A 21,107-nucleotide genomic window follows, 5' to 3' on the forward strand; every position below is an offset into this window, starting at 1 on the left:
ACAAAAAAAGAAGAAGTTGCGGCTAAATGTGGCCACAAGGTGTCTCTGCAACCTCAAAAAGTGGAAAAAGATAAATGTGGAGGGTGGCTCTCCCTCCGCTGATTGAACATTGAACATGTAACTCAATTCATTATGAGGGATGATGCTTTCACTCTGGTGGAGACATAGGTGTTAAAGTGTGATTTCTTTATTTTTTGTAGGGATATATTTATTATTACGTGTGTGAAAAGATCATGCTGATCAGGCAAACCACATCGCTGGGATATCCCTGGTTTTATTCTATACGGGGGAATCTTATTGCTTTTTAAACTTCTGGCTCTCTTCATTAAAAGCAAAAATGACAACTAAATCCACTTAAAAAATAAAGACTAAAGATAGCAAGAAAGAAAGAGTGAGAGCAAACATTCGCTCAGACTTTAATCTGCAAAATTTCTAAATTTTGAGTGAAGTAATCACATGTGATGTATTTTATAAGGCTTTTACTGTTTCAAGTAACCATGAGTACAGCTTTTGTACACAAATGCTTTTTTTAAGCTTGAAAATCAAACACAATTTGTAGATTAAATCTGTAGAGTTTTTTGGGAGGGGTTTTAACCTGTTTTTACCACTTCCCTTTAAACAGTAATTTCCTCAACAGCCTGACCAGATGGTGGATTTTACTTCACCGACCCCAGCTGATGAGCCATCTTGACTGCAATCTCTCCTCATCCCGTTTGGTTTTGAGCGATTGAGCGAACGTCTGCCCTTTTCAGTTATAGCACAAGATCTGATACTGTCACTGCTCACTACTTGACTTTCTCTGCATCGTCCAGCTGATTATCAGTGTACACTGTACAGTGTAACACAAAACAATCTCCCAGAAGAACCACAGAGCTCCTTCCCGCCTCTCAGCTCACATGCTTGCTGCTGTAATTATACCCTGGCCCTAGATTTGGTCCTTAAAAATAATAGTCCCTTCTGCGTGTACAGTAAGAGAGCAGGAAAAATTTGTGCATAAATATAGCAGGATGAGGGGGAAAAAATGCTCAAGGGCAGATGGAAAGGCGTTTGTATTTATTTGAGGTTATAACTAAACATAGCTACAAAGTGCAGGCTGTCTTCAAGCACCACATTTGGAGGTGAAATAACATGCTAACAGGGGGGTGGATGGATGGGGGTGTGTGTGTGTGGGGGGGGGGGGGGGGGGGAATGAAAGGCGATTCTGCGTCTTTGTTTCTCTGGATCTAAAAATAGCTCATGCTGAGCAGGCAGTGAAGCTGAGCTGCAGTCCCTTCTCTTGCTCCCTTTTTTCCCCTCTTATTCCATCTCTCACTTTCTCACACACAAAAATGCATCACCCTAATGGTGCACGGGAGGTGGCTTGGAGAGCCAGCGCGGAGCGGCGTTTTGGGCCAAGCTGTTCCACCCCTGTCTTTAAATTGCTGTCAACACAGAGCACCTTTGGACGCAGGGCCCGGTTTTAATATTTATGTGCTGACTGGCGTGTCACCTGTGCATCCATCCGCTGAAAGAAATGGCAACATGAGACGCCAGTCTAAAGGTTGGGATCCTCCAATGTACACATTAACATCAGCTGCTCAAAGTTCTGCATGTGAACTCTTCAGAAAGTGGTCAGAAGCAGGCGTTGTTTGTTCTGACAGGTTTGCAAACACCAAAAAACAGAAGAAACAAAGAAAGAAAAACTGACTCACTAGTGTCAAATTATTTGTCCTTATCTAAAATATACCCACTAATCTTCTGTTCATGATCTTTCACACACACAAGAAAAAGGCATACTGCAGTTGCTAAGGCACTTGATAAAGCCTGGTCTTGTTATTGTCCTGCAGATTAGTTTCCCGCCCACACACACACACACACACACACACACACACACACACACACACACACACACTGCTGTACTCCTTCTAGTCTCACAATTATAGAGGGAAGCTGTGCTCTGTTTTAAAGGGTAACAGCCACAACACAAGCAGACTTTGTAAACCAGGGGTTTCTGCACACATGCATGCAGACATACCGTACATATATATCTATATATTCACATACAGTATAGAGTATTTGCACATGGGTCAGGTGAAAATGGGTGAGCAGGATTTACACTCGCAGAAAAAGGTGAGTTGATTCACAATATTTGCCTCTGGAGTGAATCATGTATTGCGTAAAGGCTGGCACTGGAGATGAGGAATTTGCTTCACATTTCTTCACTTGGCAGCCAAAACACCCTCACCCAGTGGGAGTGATGGAGCACGTATTTCTGTTTCTCATGGCTCAAGGAGAGAGCAGCGAGAGGCAGAACGTGGGAAATCACTCGGAAATTAACTAATGGAGACAAACTGCACTGGTGCCATGTTTTGTGAGATTTTATAGCAAAGTTTTGTGTTGTGGCCTTTTGTTTTTCCTCACGGAGCTCCATCTCGACTGGGGATGCATCAGCTCCGGGCTGAGGCTACGTCCACACTAATGCGTTTTCGTTTGAAAACGCATCGTTTTCTCTCCGTTTTGGCCTCCCGTCCAGACGGCGTTTTGAAAACGCTCTCGAAAACATTCAAAAGGGAGCTGTCCCGTGGCAGTGTGGACACTCGAAAACGCAGACTTTCTAAAACGATGACGCATTTTAGTCATGTGATGCAGTCATGTGACCAATTAAACAAAGGTAGAGGAGTGAATTATACAGCAGTTGTTTTGATTGCTCTCAATTTTGACAGCCCTATTAAAGATTCATATCAGTTTGTACATGCTCCAGATAGCTTTTCTTCAAATTATTTAATTTACACTCGCTTTGGCAACTTTGTACTTTTTGTTACTTGCAGCAACAACTCCACCTCATTGTTAGTCCATTAAAAAAACTCGGTGCTTTTCCTCGACCTTTTGCCGCAACGTTTCAAGAAGCCGGAAAGTAAATAAACGGCAGACAGAAGTGAGGCAGGCCGAATCTTCTTGCGCTTCACGCATGCGCAGTACTGGAACGTAAGCGTTTTCGGTCGTTTCAATAGTGGACGCACAACTCTGTGAAAACGACTGGCTGTATCCCAGGGTCTGCAGCCTTAAAGTACGCAGCCTTAACGGTCCACAAGGGCCGCGTACTCAAAGACCGCTAAGGCCGGAAGTGCGAGGCTTGTGAAATGGGACGGTCTAGCCTCCGTCGCGCTGCCCAGATTGCCTAGCAACCATGATACTAACAGCTGGAAACGTTTCATACAGCATTGTTTGACAGAAATGAAGGAGAAAATCTTTTGTTCATTTGTTTGTTTGTTTCTACATGAGCTTTGATCATTCTCTGTAAGATTAAGGTCAGCTATTGAACGGCGTATATTTTAAAGTAAAGGCTTTAAAATCAAGTTAGTACAAACGTCACTAATGTCACATAACTTTGCCGACATGTGGCCAACAGTAATGTTTAAAGTTCTTCGTTATTAAACATTTGCACATAAATAAGTGACATAATATTCAGTACTTACTTAAAGTTTACTCTTCGGGCGCCCCTCATCCGCCGTTTTTTTTTCGGCAAAATTATCCACACCCATTCTATGCATTCTGGGATATGTTGGGCCACGAAGTCTACACCGCCACATCCTTAAAATTCAGGGAAATGAAGGACGCATTTGAGGGCCGCATTTCGAGCAGCCTTCGAATTGGGACAGCCTTCGTCGCGTCGCTGTGACGTAATCGGCCTTAAAATGCGGGCTTTAAGGCTGCAGACCCTGAATTGGGATACAGCCACTGAAAACGCTAGTGTGGACGTGGAGCGTTTTCAGACGAAAAGGCCGTTTTCAAATCTATCCGGGCTAGTGTGGACTTAGTCTGATACTGTCCATCCATCAGTTTTCTTCTGCTTAGGTTTGAAGAAAATGGGTTTGAACCTGGAAGCTTATATTGTGAAGTGGCAGTGCTAACTACAACACCAACCACCATCCGGTACCTCGGGTGATGCTGATATTTGCATTTTTATTGCAAGAAAACAATAGGTTTTTCTGCTTGTCCTCCCCTCAACACCGATCAGTCACGACAAATGCCTACTGCTTCTGCTGGAGCTTTCTTCCTGTTAATAGAGAGTTTTTCTTTTCCACTGTCACCAAGTGCGCTTGTAGATAGTCGTCTGACTCTTGAGGTTTTCTCTCCGTTACCTTGCAAGATAAACAAGCTTGAGGTGATTATTGTTGGGATTTGGGAGCTATATAAACAAAAATTTAATCATTGTGAGGTTTTTTTTGTTGTTGTTTTTTTTTTTTACATTTTTCCTCCACATACCCAGTAACACAACACAACAATAAATAACACAACAATAAATATTGGCCACCGACATATCATTATCAGTCTATTTTGCCAATAGTGGCTTCGTAGTATAGTGGTTTGTATGATTGCTCTGCCAAGCAAACAACCCCTCATATGATCATGAGTGGACACAATCCCTTAGGGGTTGTGTCAGGAAGGGCACACAGCGTTAAAATCTACCAAATCAAATGTGCATCGCTATCTGCTCTGGGGACCTCTTGTGAAGAAGGATGTAGGTGAAAATAGCTCCAGTCACTCTGGCCACTGTCTGTCGCTATCAGTATTAAGTTGATATTTCAGTGCATCTCGAATCTAATATCTTCTGCACTTAAACGTCTTGTTACATATTATCAACCCATACATACATGTGAATGCATGGCATAAGATATTAGAAAGGAATTTTCTAATGGACAAGACGAGCTCTGAGATTATTGAGTGGGAGGATCAAACTGCTCAGAGGCTGGGGAGTAAAAAAATAAAAGCACTGCACTATCATACTTAATCTGCTACAGGCAAATCCATCTCTCAGCTACACAGTTAATAAGATACAAATGAATGCCCGTTTCACACGGCTTCCTTCTGATTACATGCAAATACTACACTACTGCTGTATTATCAGCGCTGATTTGGTTACAGATGATGCGGCAGCTTTGGCAGAACTCTATTTAGCTGTGACTAATGACCAGTCGCTGGTAATTACCCACACATTACTGTGTTGTGGCGGTCGGGTTATGAACACGTAAAGCGTGTGAGAATGAAAAGTGATCCACTCAAACACCATTGTTAGTGGTAACCGGGAAATGCAGTGTAACAAAGGCAGTACTAAATACTGTATAATAGACATCTCACCTGGTGTCGTCACACCGGTGTGTAAGACTTAAATGGGGGCATTCGTTTGTCACATTCAAACAATTCCCTTTGTAATACAGCACACATTAGATTGCATTATGAAGATGGATTTTTTTTTAAAGCAGAGTGTTTTTTAAAGACACTATAAATCTTAAATGATTACAGTACAGCGTGACTGTGATTTTTATCTTGCACATGGGCGGAATTAGTATGATTATGGATTATGTGTGCAGCTAAAAAAAAAAGCGCTCTGATAAATCTGTGTAAAACACAGATTGCAATGATGATGTAAGCTGTTGTTGACTTTCCCAGTCTGAATGACTGAGCAAAGGATAGGGGGTGGGGTGTCATTAATCCAGGGCTAGTGGTGACTCGCCAAGAGAAAATGGGGTGTAGTGGGGGATGGGCGAGGACACTGTTATGACTGGTGCTTGGCTGCGGGACAAACTCGCTGAGGCCTTGGTATGTTTTTTTTCCTAATTCCCCCCCCCATCTTATCGCTCGGTTTCAGCGTGGAAATGCGGCTCCATGTTGGCGTGAACATATGAAACGGGCGAAGACATTATATTTAATCAACTCCGAGGACAGTTTCAGCATTTGCAAAACCCGGCGTGATTTTTGGTGGCTTTTTTTTTGAGGGAAATAGGTTAGTTACCGCTCTATGGTTGTGTTTCAATTACATGTGGACGGAATTAGAAAATACCCTGTTATTCTAACACGAGTGAGCTTTTAGTTTTGATTATTTAACGGAACACACGTGGAATATTTTTACATAATGGGCTCCCGTCGTCACGGGTTAATCTTTATATTGAGCTTTAGTCCGCGGCGCTTTGAAATAACAGTTGTTACAGGAGCTCATTTTTGCATGTCGGGTCACTCCAATGTGTCTAATGTCTGAAGCCGTTACTGGCCTCTCAACGCCTGCCTTTAGCTTTAATATTATAACCTTATCGTAGTTCATATATGTGGGAAAACCACCATTCTTGCAATCGGTTAAAGAGATGACACGGTCTGACTTGAACACGAGAGCTGTGGAAGATATCGCCAATTGAGAGGTTTTTGTCCAAGTAGGTAGGAGATTGTAGCTAACTTGTTAGCATAGCATGCTAGGTTAGCTAGTTAGCTTGTTGGAAAGCTTAGAGCGGCAGCGGGCTGACGACCTCACTGTATTCGTTTGAAATGCAGTTTCAGAGAAGCTAACTTTACTCTGTTGTCGTGAATTGCGTATTTTTTTGTATGAATAAAAAAAGTTACGGGTTAATAGAACTTTAAAATATTTGATTGGCAGATGCGGCTAAGTGTTTGTGAGGAGCATTAAATGAAGTACAGACCGCCTTGCCTGGCTGGCATGTGTACTGACGGGTACGGCCGCCGCCGAGGCAAAACTAATGTTAACTCGCACGTTAGCTTTTGATTAGCTTTTATCAATGCACATTGCCACTAGACACCACGTTAAAATTCCATCTACACAACCTTTAACTATTCTTTGGTGGTGAAGTTAAAGGGAATGAAACGCAAGTAATTAGCCTTCATTTGACAATTATATCTGGAATGCTAAGGCCGGTAGCGCCCATTCGCGTCTCCCCGTGACACATGACATGTGGACAATTGTCAGCCTACCTACAAATACAGCAGAAACTATTTAAGTGTATTTATTGCTACTCTGTTAATAGATATGCTGATAGTAGACAGTTTATTTTAAACAGAGTTGTCTTAAAGGCACTTGGGGGCAGTTTGAGTCATTTATGAGCACACACTGTGCTGATAGTGACTTGTCACACACCAAAGTTCAACTCATTCATTCACCGCTAGCTCACTGCAGACTAACATGATGACAAATGTATTTAACTTGGCTCCAGTCAGACAGACGACCTTTCGCCTAAAACGGTAACCAAACAAAATCTGATTTGCCCAGTTGAAAGTACTAATATGCAAAATACCACATGAAGAAGTGAGCTATTGTTGGTTAATATTCTAGGCAACAGCCGCCTTTATTACATTGAATCAACAGTGGAACCTCTGTATTTCGTTTCCTTTTTACTAATTAAGTGTATTTAAGGCATGCTTCTCTTTTAGATAAGTAGTGCAGGGATTGGTGCCAGGCATGGACACATATCCATTTGGTGTATTCAGCTTTTTTGCATTGCTGACCTAGATTCTCTCATTGTTTTGTGACACGCCCCTTCCTTCAGAGCATTTTACTCAGGTTGCCTTCTCATCCACTTGCTAACAAGCCGTTACTAAAATGTTCGTTCTCAGTAGGGTAATTTGTCATGGCACTGATAGGGAAACTGTGTCCCGCGTGAATATTTGGCAGGGCCTGTCTGGTTCTCGGAAAGCTGGAGCAGATTATTTACCTCCACTACATGGGGAGAGTTGGGCTGCGAGTAAAAAGGGTGCCACTCACGAGTCTGACTTTTCATACCAAACTTAAATGATATGAAAATATGTTTTGTTGACTTTGTTTGTTTTAAGGAGTGATTTCACACCAAGCAGCTTTTGTTTGTATAATGAACTGTAGTGTAGTTACTGATTTTGTAATGGGGCATTTATGTTTGTATTTTTCTTCTCCTAGGGGCTGAAAGTTGTTTCCGAGGACAAAAGCGCTATGATGCGCCTCTGAGGATATCACGATCACATGGGTAACGCATATCACTATTTATTGTCCTTCCTTTGTCTCTCTCCCCCCCCCCCCCTTCTGTAGGTATTGCTCTGTGTCTTTCTCTTGGTTATGTTGACAATTATATCGCTAATGCCTAGTGTAGGGAAGAGCACAGCAGTCTTTTATCTGTGGTCTAACCAGAGGTCTATAGCACGGAGCAGGATTTGGGCTTATTGCGGTAATTTCAGGTTTAACCCAGTGTTTGTCAGTATTACAAAGGGGGTTGTATTCGTACAGGGTTACATCACCGTAGTTACTTATGCTGCAGATATAACCTATTTACATTTGAGATAAGAGATCAGCAGGTACAAAATCACTACATGCTGACCAATCAGTTCTCTGTAAAAACAAACAAACAAAACGTTTCATCACTCTTTGAAAATCCCTCTGAACTTGGTTTGTAGGGCTAGAGTGTTTATTTTCTTCCTCCGTTTCTTTTCCTCCTTGTTGTTCTATTTGCCTTAATACGTGAAGCTGACACTTTCTCTAAGCCTACTTTTGAATTCTGTTTTTATAATTATTCTTTACTTGCTGTTAAACACCAGTGCTGGAGTTGAAAAAAGAAAATTGTCTTACACCCTAAACATGATTTAGTCGTTCTGATCATTCCATGTCCTTAAGGTGTAACACTGAGAAGTCCTTTAACTTGCACAGTATTTTTTCCAGCTTTTCTTCCTTGCTTTAAATAAGCTGCACTTGAAGAGTTACTTTTAGCAACTCTTTTTCCAGTTTCACTGACCAAAGCACTTAAACTACACACACATTTATACAGTACTTTCAATACTGTAATTTGCCCCTTAAGAGCACTCTTGTAGCTCATTTGTCTGCAACAGTTGTTCCTTTCAGCCTGTATTATATATATTCATATTTATAGAATTTATAAATATTCTCTTGCTTTGTAAAATCAGTTGTTCTGCTGCCAGTTGATCTGTCTGTGTTTGCGGTTGGTCACATGCTGCTAATGCGGCCCCTTTCGTGTGAACGTCCTCGTAGCCAGATTAGGAAATCCTGAGTTAACTTATTAAGATGCTAACCACTGTCATGTGACCTTATAGCCTGATTTCTGATATTGGGTAAGTGATCCCAGATAAGGAAGAGATATCCTGGGAATGTTGAAATGACTAGTTATGTAGTACAGGTCCTAGTAATAGGACTGTAAAAGAAAATGTTGAGAATCCAGCATTAATAGATATCACCAGGAATGTCCTAAAATGCTTGGATTTTAACTAAAGTTGATGTTTGTTAATGATGTGAAATGTTTATTTAGAGAATACGTCAATAAATCCTCCCGCTGCTTTTACAGAACACCATTAATACCATGTGTCATTATAGGTTTACAGTAGGGCTGCCACGATTAGTCGACTAGTCACGATTACGTCGACTATCAAAATCGTCGACGACTGATTTAATAGTCGACGCGTCGTTTGAAGCTTTGTAAGATCACAAAAGACGCAGGAATAAGTAGTAGGATTTAAGAGTGTAATAACGGACTGAAACAGAAGATGGCAGCACTGCATGTACAAGGATGCCAGCTGCCGTTAAACCCCGAAGAAGAAGAAGTAGCTCTGTCCCAGAATTCATAGCGCGGCCCAGCTCAGTTTCCAACAATGGCGGCAGCTAGTTAGTTTTAATATTACTCTTATTATTCTTTCTGGGTTACAAAATAAACGTTTAACATATTTTCAGGCGAGAATGTAACCGTGTAAACCTCAAATATCTGCTCAGTTTATCAAGACGCCACATATTTTCAAAAGCGCTCCGACGTTTTCGGAGACGTCTGTTAACCACTAGCTCGATAGCTAGCCGGGGGAAACGCTCACTAGAGCCCGTGAGAACACCGGACTCCCGGCAAATGGTTTTCAAACCCACCGCCGTCTTTCGCTACTCAGGTTAAACATACATAAGTCACTTAGATAACTTAAAAATGTTATTGTTTGGCTTTTTTTTTTTAGTATTTTATTTGTTCCTGAGTAAATCGGTTTGCCTGAGATTAAAGTTATAGTTTTTACACAGCTGAATAAACGTCAAGCAGACAACTGGTTATCAGAAGTGTGAGATGCTCGAGAATATACTCCGGTGTCCCGTTATATTTTAGATAGCAAGGAGTTTATTAAACTTCACCGAAACAATCTGCAAATTTCATTAAAATTTAATAAACTATCATCTTGTCTTTATTTTTAGTTAGCACATACTTTAAACACTTAAAGCTGTAAGCTAATGATAGTTATATAAGAGCAGATGCATGCTGGTGCAATAAGCTGTACGTTTTACGTCCAATGGATGCAAGATCTGATTAGTCGACTAATCGCAAAAATAATCGGTGACTAGTCGACTATCAAAATAATCGTTTGTGGCAGCCCTAGTTTACAGTATGGGAGTGTCTTTGCAGGCTTTTTTTCTTTGTACAGCTGACTCGTATGTTGTGTTTTTACATCTGTACAACTATTTTAAACGTTTGGTGGGTGGTCATTGAAACTTCATCAGCTTGGTCTGCTGAGTGTCTAGTTTTAAAAGAATAAATGAGGCTGAAATGAAAACCAGAGAAACTGGAGAGAGAGAGAGTAAAGTGGCATGTAGCATAAAATATGTGAATAGTTTGTTTATGCCTTTAAATGTAAACCAGTGTTGCCAAATTATTATAAGAAGTTATTTTATGCTTGTAATCTCTAAATTCTTGCAGTTAATCAGGCTGAGTTTTACGATACGTCACATATTTAACTGCATACTTTATCTTTAGGAATATAATGTTGACGTTAGTGAAGCTAATAAGAGAGTGAATTATCTGAAGATGAAATGCAGGCTAAAGGGGACTTGACACAGAAAGCTTCAAGCAGTGAAGTGGTAACCAGAGATAGTGGAATATCAATGACATGCAGCAAGTTTAAGTGAAGGATCTGAGTCTTCTCGTAAACAAGAGGGGAGATATTGAAGGACCTGCCATTGAAGGCAAGCAGTATCACTGATTGAAATTTCAGGGGGTGGTAAATACATTAGAGGTTTAATATCACAACTCTATTATCATTTGTACTGGTGTAGTGGTTAACATATTTGCCTTTCACGCAAAAGATCCCAGGTTCAACACCAAGAGGGGACACAGTCTTGGCCTCAGGAGTTAAAAGTTAGTGGACTTCTAACTCTGAATCAAGCTTGGAATAAGGGCGCAGCTGGAAGTACCTTCTCTTTGTTGGTTCTTCCTTTTTGACCTCAGAGTTGTTCAGTCTGTTTTTCTATGTTTAAAATGGCTTTACTGTCTCCTCCACTTCTCATCAGGCCCTTGCCTAATTAAGAGTGGAGGACTGGGTTGTCAGCTTTTTTATTGAGGGATCCCCTCTCCTCAGTGTTATGTGTGACTGAACCTGCAAAGATAAATAAGCACATTTGCAGGTGCAGTCACATTGAGCCATAAATTGAAAATCCACACAGCATCCAAAAATGTCCTTCTTTTTTCTCGCATCAATGAATAATTGTATTTTATTTATTTATTTTAAAAGTAGAACCTTGAGTCTTACATTAGCTGGTATAATGTTAGCATGTAACCAGCTGTTGTTGTTGTTGTCCAGAGATGGGAAGGTCACATGTCTAATTTGCTAAGAATATACAATTGTAACATGTTTTCTTGTGTTAGAGCCCTGGCTTCAGTTTAGGAGATGAAGCTTGAGGTGAGAAGAAAGAGTATGAGGTGGAAATCAGGCAGGGGAGAGAGGAGTGATCGAGGCGATATGATGAAAATAAAAGAAGGCAAGGCAACATGGTGGCTTCCACAAACTAATGCCAATATGTATTTGTTTATGTATTTATGTATTCATTCTAAGTTGATGAGAATGCATCAGTTTGTTAGAAAAATGAATTACACACCCATCTGTGTATATTTATGAGTGCCATAATTTTGTTTTCTATCATATAATCTTGAATTACTTATTCTAACTTTAATCTTACTGTGAGTGGCTATGTGACAGACGTAGACCTGTCAGTTATTGTGACTTCATGTTGTGTTGGAAGCAATACATAAATGTTAAAAGGTCTAAACTATTAAGATTGCCGTGACACCCTTTACAGAAAAGTGACCATGATTGATATTCAGATGAGAAGCCAGCATGTTCAGATGCTGTCAGATTAATAAAAAGAAACGCATGTCTGAAAGGGTTTTGGGTAGACAGCTGACTTATGATGCTTAAGCTTTGGGAGTTATGTCTCTGAGCTATTAAGCTGCTAATTAAAATTTCATAACAAGCTTGAAAGTTACCTAAGAGATACTCATAACTCTTTGCTCACCATTTAGACCTGACTTGCATTCAGCTTCTATTTATGTTCACTTTTAAAGACGCGGGTAGCTGCTGGAGTTTTCTAATGAACAATAGGTGTTGCTACTCAGACTGTACGCCACATCAGTTCAGAAATGGGAATATGGGAAGAGCTTCAGTAGAGCTTATGGGAGATTGTGATTTCTTTCAGGCTTTTTGCTACGTTCTAGTCATACTGCTTCATTGTGAGAAAATGTATCCAGCAGGACTTTCTGACCACCTTGTTATGGATTGCTGAAGGGCTTGTACCAGATTCCAGCCCTTTTAGTTGAGTTGGTCTTGGATCTGAGCCTCGGGGATGTGGCAGGAGACATGTTGACTTTTTCAGCAGGCTGGCATGGTGGAAACAGTAGACGTTTTGTCCCTCGTCCAGTCCCCTTGTTTATTTCCACAGTCTCATTTAAACAGTGCAGGTTCTGCATGAACAAATATGGAGGACAGACACAAGTACTCGATGGATTATTGCCGAGGTTTAAAGCCCATCTATCCCAGACGTTTCAGTCTAAAATACCCTGTCTGCCTCGTGAAGGCGGCTGGTAATTATTTCCTGTTGTAGGTTAATGAATGGAAACTGGTGCCCTGCCTAGAGCTAAGTAGTTTCTGCATCCACAAATAAAGAGGAACAAGATGTCGTCATTTATCAAATGACATTTGCGATTGCCTACTTCTGTTTTTGAATATCTAAGATGTAGGTCAAGCAAGTTAATTTTTTTTAATGATTTCATTTAAGGATTCATTTTCATTTTCAGTGCATGTATGACCCTTTTTAAACTGATTTAGTGCGCCAGAATACCAACTGTTTTTGCAGTCAATTTATGTTGTTGTTGATTTTAACACGTGAGTGATCGAGATGTGTACCACTAGAACTCGTTTGCATTTCACTTCTGCAGTGTCTAATACCACCGGCTTTTAATGAACTCTGTGCTCTGTGCTTTACTTTTACAGGCTCCTATCCTGTGCTGACCCAATGGTTTAATCACCAGGACTAAAAATGAGCATAAGCAGTGATGAGGTTAATTTCCTGGTTTACAGATATCTGCAGGAGTCTGGTATGTCCAACAAATCAATATTTGATCAAACAGCTCTGCTTGCTGTTGTAGTAATCGCACTGTTAGTAGTTTTGATTTTTGGTTAGGGGTGGGCGATATAAACGATATACGATAGAAACGATATAGATTTGGCCAACGATAGAGATTTTGACTATATCGCGATATCGCGATAGCGCATGTTGATGATGTCATCAAACTGCGCCTGTTTTGGTAGAAAGTATCACAGTGGCTACAAGCATTATCATCAGTAAATTATGTTCTCCTGACTGAAGTTTGGCCCGTGTATAGCATCCTGCTATGCGATTGCATTTGTCCCTGACCACCAGAATCCCTCACGTTAACTTTTATCGAGTGGAAAAAAAGTTGACGTTCATCCTCCAGCTTCACTGTGCTAGTGTTATGCTAACATAGCTGTGTCGCTAGCAATCACGTAGCACAACATTATATACCAGGTAGTCCAACTTCGGTAACCCTGCAAACGCCACTGCTGTTTAGTGTTTCTCTCTTCACTTATGTTGGAAGTGGTAGCAGAGCTGTACGTTTTAATTAGTTTCAAAAATCTCTGTCAGAACATGGTATGAAATGTTTAGGTGTAAACTAGCGAGCTAACTTCCTGTTAACTTCTAACTCCGTTAAATTTAATAAATTCTGTTTTCACGGATGCATGGATGTTAAACTTAATTGTTACACCCGATAAAGCAGCAACGCTGATGATTTAATTAAAGATGAAAGAATTTAGACTCTTTTTAACTCTCAGTGTTCGTTTGACTTTGGGACCTGAAGAGGACGGAGTTTTGGACCCAGATTACTCCTCACTACGGCAGCCGTAATGCTCTGACAATCCATCAAGCAGTCCATCAGCAGGCTTACCAAAGTTGTACTAAAACATTTTTTAACAGATTTCTACACGCCAAAATCGGTTCAAGGTCAGTGAGCACAACCAGAATTCATACATAAGGCACACTCTCGATTTTTGAGAAAATTAAATTAAAGGATTTTAAGTGTGCCTTATAGTGTGGAAAATACGTTATACAGAAGAAAAGAATATATCGTGATATATATCGTTATCGCACATGCTTCAAATTATATCGCGATATGAATTTTAGGCCATATCGCCCAGCCCTATTTTTGGTCATGTGTAACTTTTAATCTTGCAGCATTTGAGTCTGTGGAAGTGAACTTTGACTTCATCCTACTTTTTGCATGATCTGTTCTTCCCGCAGGCTTCTCTCACTCTGCATTCACCTTTGGCATAGAGAGCCACATCAGTCAGTCCAACATCAATGGAGCCTTGGTGCCCCCTGCTGCCCTCATTTCCATCATTCAGAAAGGCTTGCAGTATGTGGAGGCTGAAGTCAGCATCAATGAGGTCAGGGTCTGTCTTTGCATTGCTATCGACTGATTAGTTCACACTTGAAACATGTTGGAAAGAATAGGTGTAGTGTTTACTTATATGTCGATTGCTCTGATAACAGTGTGACCACTTCAGTTAGAAATTCTTTTTGGAAACCATGAATGCCAGACCACCTGGCTTGTTATGAACACACTGTTAAAAAGCCAAAATTCATGTTGTTATGGAAGGGGTGAATCTTCAGCAATAATGATGCTTTGCTTATTTCAGCAAGGCAATGCCAAACACATGCTGGCTGTGTCACAGCTGCTTGGCTCTGTTAAAAGAGCCTGGGTGCAAAACCGAGCAAGTAGTTTCACATTCAGACCTGTTCCTCTTTATCACATTCAGTTTTTCAAAACTAAGATGGCTATTGTAAACGTGCTAATCTTCCAGCTTCCTTTTTCCCCCAATTTTTTTCCCCAATCATTCCAACTCTTTTGGTAATGGGGTTAAATAACACTGTATGTTCTCTTTGCAGGACGGCACCTTATTTGACGGGCGGCCAATCGAGTCCTTGTCTTTGATTGATGCCGTAATGCCAGATGTGGTCCAGACCAGGCAGCAGGCCTACAGAGACAAGCTGGCCCAGCAGCAGGTGGCAGCGGGTAGTGGCAGCAGCACGGGGCCACAGGGAAGCACCAAGAACGGAGAGGGCGCTGCCAACGGGGAGGAAAATGGATCCCACGCCTTAGCCAGTAAGTTTAGCTCATGGTTGTAAACAATCTGAATCAGCTTCTAAACTACCAGCTGTGTTTTCTTGTCTCAGGCTGGATGTTATTTTGAGCTAAATGCCTGATACACAGTTATAAAACAAAGTAGTGTTGACACATTTTCAAACATGAGTACACAAAACACCTAGATGATCTGCTTTTAGTGAGGCAACAGTACAACTTGAATTAATGTCACAATCAGGTTATGAGTGAAATTTTTTTTATTTTTTTGCTAATTTCACTAGAATGGCTTTATAATATTCTGAAAGACTGCATCTTGTTAAAGCTAACCTCTTTGATTTTTATTTTTTATTTTTTTGCATGATTCTGTTTGTGTGACCTGTTTAATCTCTCCCGTGACGGCTGCGTCACAGTTTGAGGGTTTTGTGTAAAGTGTTTTTGGTTTGGTTGGTTTTGGCCTGACTGTGTTGTACAGTTGTGCTGTCTGTTGTTTTATCATAAAAGGATAATTCCAGTCTGCTTTGTTTCCTCCGTTTTCCCAATGTGTTTTAAATACGATAACACATTGAGAATTTGATTCAGATTTAATAACTGCTCCTTATGGCACGATTCAAGTTTTCGAGGATCAAAATGAAGTCATCATTAGCCGGCTCCTTGTGAGTGTATAACATGGGGTTGACTTGCTTGTATTTTGCAGATGACTCTGATTAGCTACATCCAGAAAGTCCATCTTACACTTTTTTTTTTTTTATGTGTTACACCCGCACAGTTTAACCAAAAGGCATTTCCAGTGGAAATGGGCCGACATATCCTCAGCATAACTATGTATAATATCCACAAAGCTTATAAAGAGGTTATTCACACACAATGCGGTAATATTATTTTGAAGCACAGTACGTATTACTCTGCAAGGCTCCCGACTACGGTAGCCGTAATGCTTCGACAATCCGTCAAGCGGTGCAGCTTCGTAGTTTAGCAAAGTCGTACTAAAACATTTTTGACAGATTTTTGAGCGCCGTGTACCACATAAAATCGGTTCGATAATAACGGTAATAACGACGGCCCGCTTGCATGCTCTGCCAAAAATTGTGCTTTGGTGTGTATCTGACGGACGAAAGCCAAACCAGTTCCACACCACTGAAGTTGCACCATTTTTACAAACCAATTCTGGTTCATCCGTTTCATTCAACGATCGGCTTTCACCCTTTCACCCTCATTCTCCATCCATGCTTTTTCCGCCATGTCCGTATGAAAACAAAGGCACTGCGCATGCGTGTTTGACCCATATTCTATTGTGATATTTCATTTTCTTAACATTGCCTAACATTATACCGGTATTACCGTGAATGGTATAATATGGCCCAGCCCTACCTGCAATAGTTCATGTGTGCTGGAGCTTTAGGACTTCCAGAACACAGATGACCTACAATTCAGTACACTGCTTAAACGCCTCCACACTGAGGATCCGGTTCCTGCTGTGTGGACACAGTGGTGTTAACCATCTGACCTCAGCACCTCGTGCTTGTGGTTAAGCCACTTTTTATGAAATAAGTTCAAGCGATGATATACTCGTGTGCTGCTGTTGGACTGCTGTGGTTTGTAGGTTGGGTGATGTCAGATTGTCATCATGACTAATCTTGTACAATGTGATGCGTTTTGCTAGGCTGGTTGTTGCACAATAATGTTTAGTGAAAACTCCTTTTGAAATAATTCACTTTTGTAGCAGAAGAACAGGACTCTACTTTTTCTTCTTTGTGTTCAATGAGAGGAAACTAGCATGTGCTTATTTAACATACCTTTTCATTATTTTTTCTCATCATTCATGTATTTGCTTCTCTTCCACTCAAAAGTCAAGTAGAGAAGTTCACAGTGGTATGCCCAACTTTTCCTGCTGCACTGCATTCGCTTTGCTTTCTGAAAAATAGCACAGTACTTAAAGAATACTCATGTTTTTGTTTCACGCTCCTTCCTGTAGATCACCACTCGGAGATGATGGAGGTAGACAGGGATGTGGAGATCCCCCAGAGTAAAGCCATGGTCTTGAGGGGCCACGAATCGGAGGTTTTTATCTGTGCCTGGAACCCAGTGAACGACCTCCTCGCCTCTGGGTCAGTATTACAGTTTTCTGATGCAAACGTGGGATTGTTATGGGCGAGAGTTGGCGCAGCTAAGCGTGTGTTTCTTTGAAACATTCACATTATCACCTTTTCACCTTGTAATTCAAATAACCAAAATGATTTAGCTTATCCTTCTTGTCTTTTTTATATCGGTCGTAATTTAAGTATTTTTACCCAGAGTTCACTCTTGATGATTTATTATAAAGAGTCCAGATCTGTAAACATAGTTGATCATTTTTAAATGGTTGGTTTATAAAAAGAACAACTTGTGTGGAATAGTCAGTGAGCTTTTATCACAGCTAAATGAATGTTTCTCAGTTAGAGTAGTGTTTTCCTGGACATTTGCTGGTCCACTTCACTGTAATCACCAGAGATGGGCAGTAACACGTTACTTTTTTCAAGTAACGAGAAAGTAAGGGATTACTATTGCAAAAAAGTAACTAGATTACTGTTACTTTCCCATTAGCACGCTGTGTTATTGCGTTACTAAATCGTGATTTTGTTTATGAGAGTGTTTAATGACAATGACATGCGAGCGTGCAACGTCCGTGGCAGCAACAGACGTGTGTAGATCAGCAATGGATAATATGGAGTGTTGGAGAGAGTACGACCATGCAGCGTTTAAAGCTGGGAAGTACTGACATTACTCTGAGTTTGATTCCGTAAAAAGTGACAAAAACATTAGTGTCTGCTGTACACTCTGTGTGGGAAGAAAAGTTCTTTCTACAGCAAAAAATTAAAATTGAAATCTGAGCAAGTACCGAGCACGCTGCCACAGGAATGTGAAATTCAGAGAGAAACCCCCACTGACATGACCGCTGCAGCACTGGGCAAACCTCCAACAGCCCCACTCCTGCTAAACTGGTGAAAAAAGACTTAAGAGTGACAGGACTCAGTGATGCTGAATCTTTGACTTTATTTATTTTTTGCTGTGTTTTACTTGCTTCTATTTGAAAGAGTGAGTGTAAACACAAAAAAATATTTTATTTTATATGCTGGGATATGCAGAAAATAGCTTTAAACAAATTTCTTTTGTTGCAGAGAATGTTGCATATAATTAAATTTTTGCTCGATGCAATGTGCATAAAGTTAAAAGATTAAAACTAATAAAACAAGTTTTAAAAAGAGTTTTTCATTTGATTTATATGATGGATTATCCAGAAGAAATAGAATTGGGCTGAAAGGTCTGTTGCTTTAGGTTGTGTATCTTGTTTTTTAAAAGTAACTAAGTAATAAAGTACAGTTGAACCCCGACTTACGAATACCCCATTTAACGAAAAATTCAAGTTACGAAGGCACTTAACGGCAATATTTCTGCCCGTGTTACCGCAAAATGCCCATGTAACGAAATCCGCTGGCTCTGATTGGCTGAGCCCAGAATGCCTACAATGCCCACAATGCCTTCCGAATCATGTCACAACCCCCATGGCTTTCGTACTTGCGCTTCGCTGTTCCACTTGAACGACATATTGTTATTGCAGTTAGCAATTAGCCTATAGCCTATCGTTCACTCAAAAGGCGCGATGGGCGCTTCAACTTACGAAAATTTTCAACTTACGAAAGACCCTCGGGAACGAATTAATTTCGTAAGTCGGGGTTCCACTGTAATTAATTACTTTTGAAAATAAGTAATCAGTAAAGTAACAGGATTACTTTCTTGGAGAAGTAATCACTGTAATAGTAACTAATTACTATTTTCAAGTAACTTGACCAACACTGGTAAAAATTTCCCACGCGTGGGACTAATAAAGGTTATCTTATCTTAATCACACAGAGGAATCTCTTTAAATGGGTGGAGTATGTATTCAAGAACAAAACATGCTGCAGATGTGACACATTTTTCAGAAAACACATGAATCCAACGCAGCAGATTTCCTGACAGGTATTGATTAAACCCTCACTGACAGATAAAGTGACAAGAATCATTTTTGGTGTTAACCCTCTGGGGTCCAGGGTATAATTGGCGGTTTTTGACTACTTTTGATTTTACCTCTATATTTCACATTTAAAAACTGTTTATCTTGCCTTGTTTAGTATCATTATTTTCAGCACAACCTCAAATATCTGAAATTTGAGTTATTTTTTCATTTTGGCATACTATATTAGCACAATTGATCTAAATTCAGACAAAAAATTCAAATTCCGAGTAGAAAAAAGTTATATTTTTTACTGTAAAACCCACAAACATGTTTAACGAATCATTTTCATAACTTGAAATGCAAGTAGAAATTGTACATTTCTAAAAATTATGCACAAGTTTTGCAAAACAACAAAGTTATATGCTACCATTTACCTAAAAATGCAGCCAAGGCCTCAGGCATTTTTTATATAATCATTTAAAACTATTTACAGAACAATCAGGTGTGCTGTATCAAATAAGAAGGCACACAAATTATTTGTGGCAGTCCAAAAAAATAGTTTGTGTTCAGTATAAGACAGAGGAGAACACCACAGGCCTAAACCCTGCAGGTCTGACAACAGGAGGTCCATCAGTCCAGTTTTCCATGTGGGAACAGTGTTTAGACTGGATTCTGCCTTTGATGGCTTTTTTGGAGCAACTGTGACATTCAGCAGTATAACTGACACACAATACAAAACAATAACTACACAACACACTAACTATAGCCTCCAAACACACTAAAGGTCACTAATGTCTCACATATGAAAACTCTCTCTCTCTCTCTTTCTTTCACTCGCCCGCTTTCCGTCGCAGGTGTCACTCCTAAAACTGCCCCTTCTCTCTAAACAACCAAGTGCCACATGTTGCCATATCATTTTTTTGATTGGCTGACATGGTAAACTTTAACACCAATAGGGAAGGGGTGTTTTTTCTTTGTCGTTTTTCACTCGCAAGCGAAGAGTATTTGCTAGCGCTGTCTGTAGAAAACGCCATTTTTGCCGTTCTTCCCGCTGTAAACACCACTGTTTTGTTCAGAAAAAAGCATCGCGTGTATTTTTTATCATAACTCTGGTTTTACGTGGCCCATCGACACAATTCAAAAACTGGTATATAGTTCGAAGTCCGCACTTTCGACCCAAGTTGAAATGGAGACTCTGAGTCGCTGCATCTTCTAGCTGTGTCGTCTTAAATTGGTCATGTGATTTTGATGCGCCGGCGCGTCCGTCGACCCCAGAGGGTTAAACACAATGTCAAATTCTTCTCTATTTGCTTCAAGTGTCAAACTCTGTGCACTTTATTGCCGTTTTACAGTCAGTCTATCTATAGCAGGTGGCTTTTTTATGGCTTTAAAACCAGGCAGATAACCTCAAGAGTAAGCTTTGTTTCCGTGCACCTGTTAGGTAAATGGGCCGTACATTAAACGCTGTATTTGCTCTACTCTTATTTAATTACTCGGACCAAAGTTTGTTAAACTCTTAGTCAGACAAACCCACTCATAAATCAGCTCTCTCTGCGGTTACATCAGACATAAACTTCTCCACTCCTACGCTCCACTGTTTGTCAACATGGCTCAAGGGAAATGTCTGAATTTTTCAGCAGTTGAACAAGATGATAAAGAAGAATAATGCATGCAATCCAACAGGATGCACAACCACTATGTGGACTAAAAAAGGCTAAAAATAACGATCATCTGAAAGAAAGCTCTGTTCAGCAGGAATTAAAAGCTGTAACATGGCCAAATAAAGCAAATAACATTTTAAACCTTTTTTCCAAATTAAACCGTCGAGTCTTAATTTATAATAGTAGCCAGCCAGAGGTAAGTATTCAGCTGGCTGTTTGCTGTGTATTCAACAGTCTTGCTCCTCAGTATGTGCATGCGTCTTAAAATAAAATGGA

General features: G+C 40.3%; 1 protein-coding gene across 5 annotated transcripts in view; it reads left to right on the forward strand.

Annotated features, from left to right (window-relative positions):
• The first annotated feature begins 5,533 nt into the window (after positions 1–5,533).
• tbl1xr1b (TBL1X/Y related 1b) overlaps positions 5,534–21,107 on the forward strand; it is a 28,122-nt gene continuing 12,548 nt past the window's right edge. The window contains exons 1-6 of one of the 5 annotated variants that reach the window (XM_063461925.1): positions 5,534–5,580; positions 7,694–7,760; positions 13,027–13,130; positions 14,354–14,499; positions 15,002–15,218; positions 17,170–17,302. In XM_063461925.1, coding sequence (XP_063317995.1) covers positions 13,073–13,130; positions 14,354–14,499; positions 15,002–15,218; positions 17,170–17,302 — 554 coding nt within the window. In that variant the 5' untranslated portion in view covers positions 5,534–5,580; positions 7,694–7,760; positions 13,027–13,072. Of the gene's footprint in view, positions 5,581–5,638; positions 5,765–6,001; positions 6,190–7,693; positions 7,761–13,026; positions 13,131–14,353; positions 14,500–15,001; positions 15,219–17,169; positions 17,303–21,107 lie in introns of those variants that run through there. The other 4 variants (XM_063461924.1, XM_063461923.1, XM_063461922.1 and 1 more) reach the window with 4 other exon arrangements.

Source organism: Pelmatolapia mariae, linkage group LG18, assembly GCF_036321145.2.
Source record: "Pelmatolapia mariae isolate MD_Pm_ZW linkage group LG18, Pm_UMD_F_2, whole genome shotgun sequence".
Taxonomy (NCBI): domain Eukaryota; kingdom Metazoa; phylum Chordata; class Actinopteri; order Cichliformes; family Cichlidae; genus Pelmatolapia; species Pelmatolapia mariae.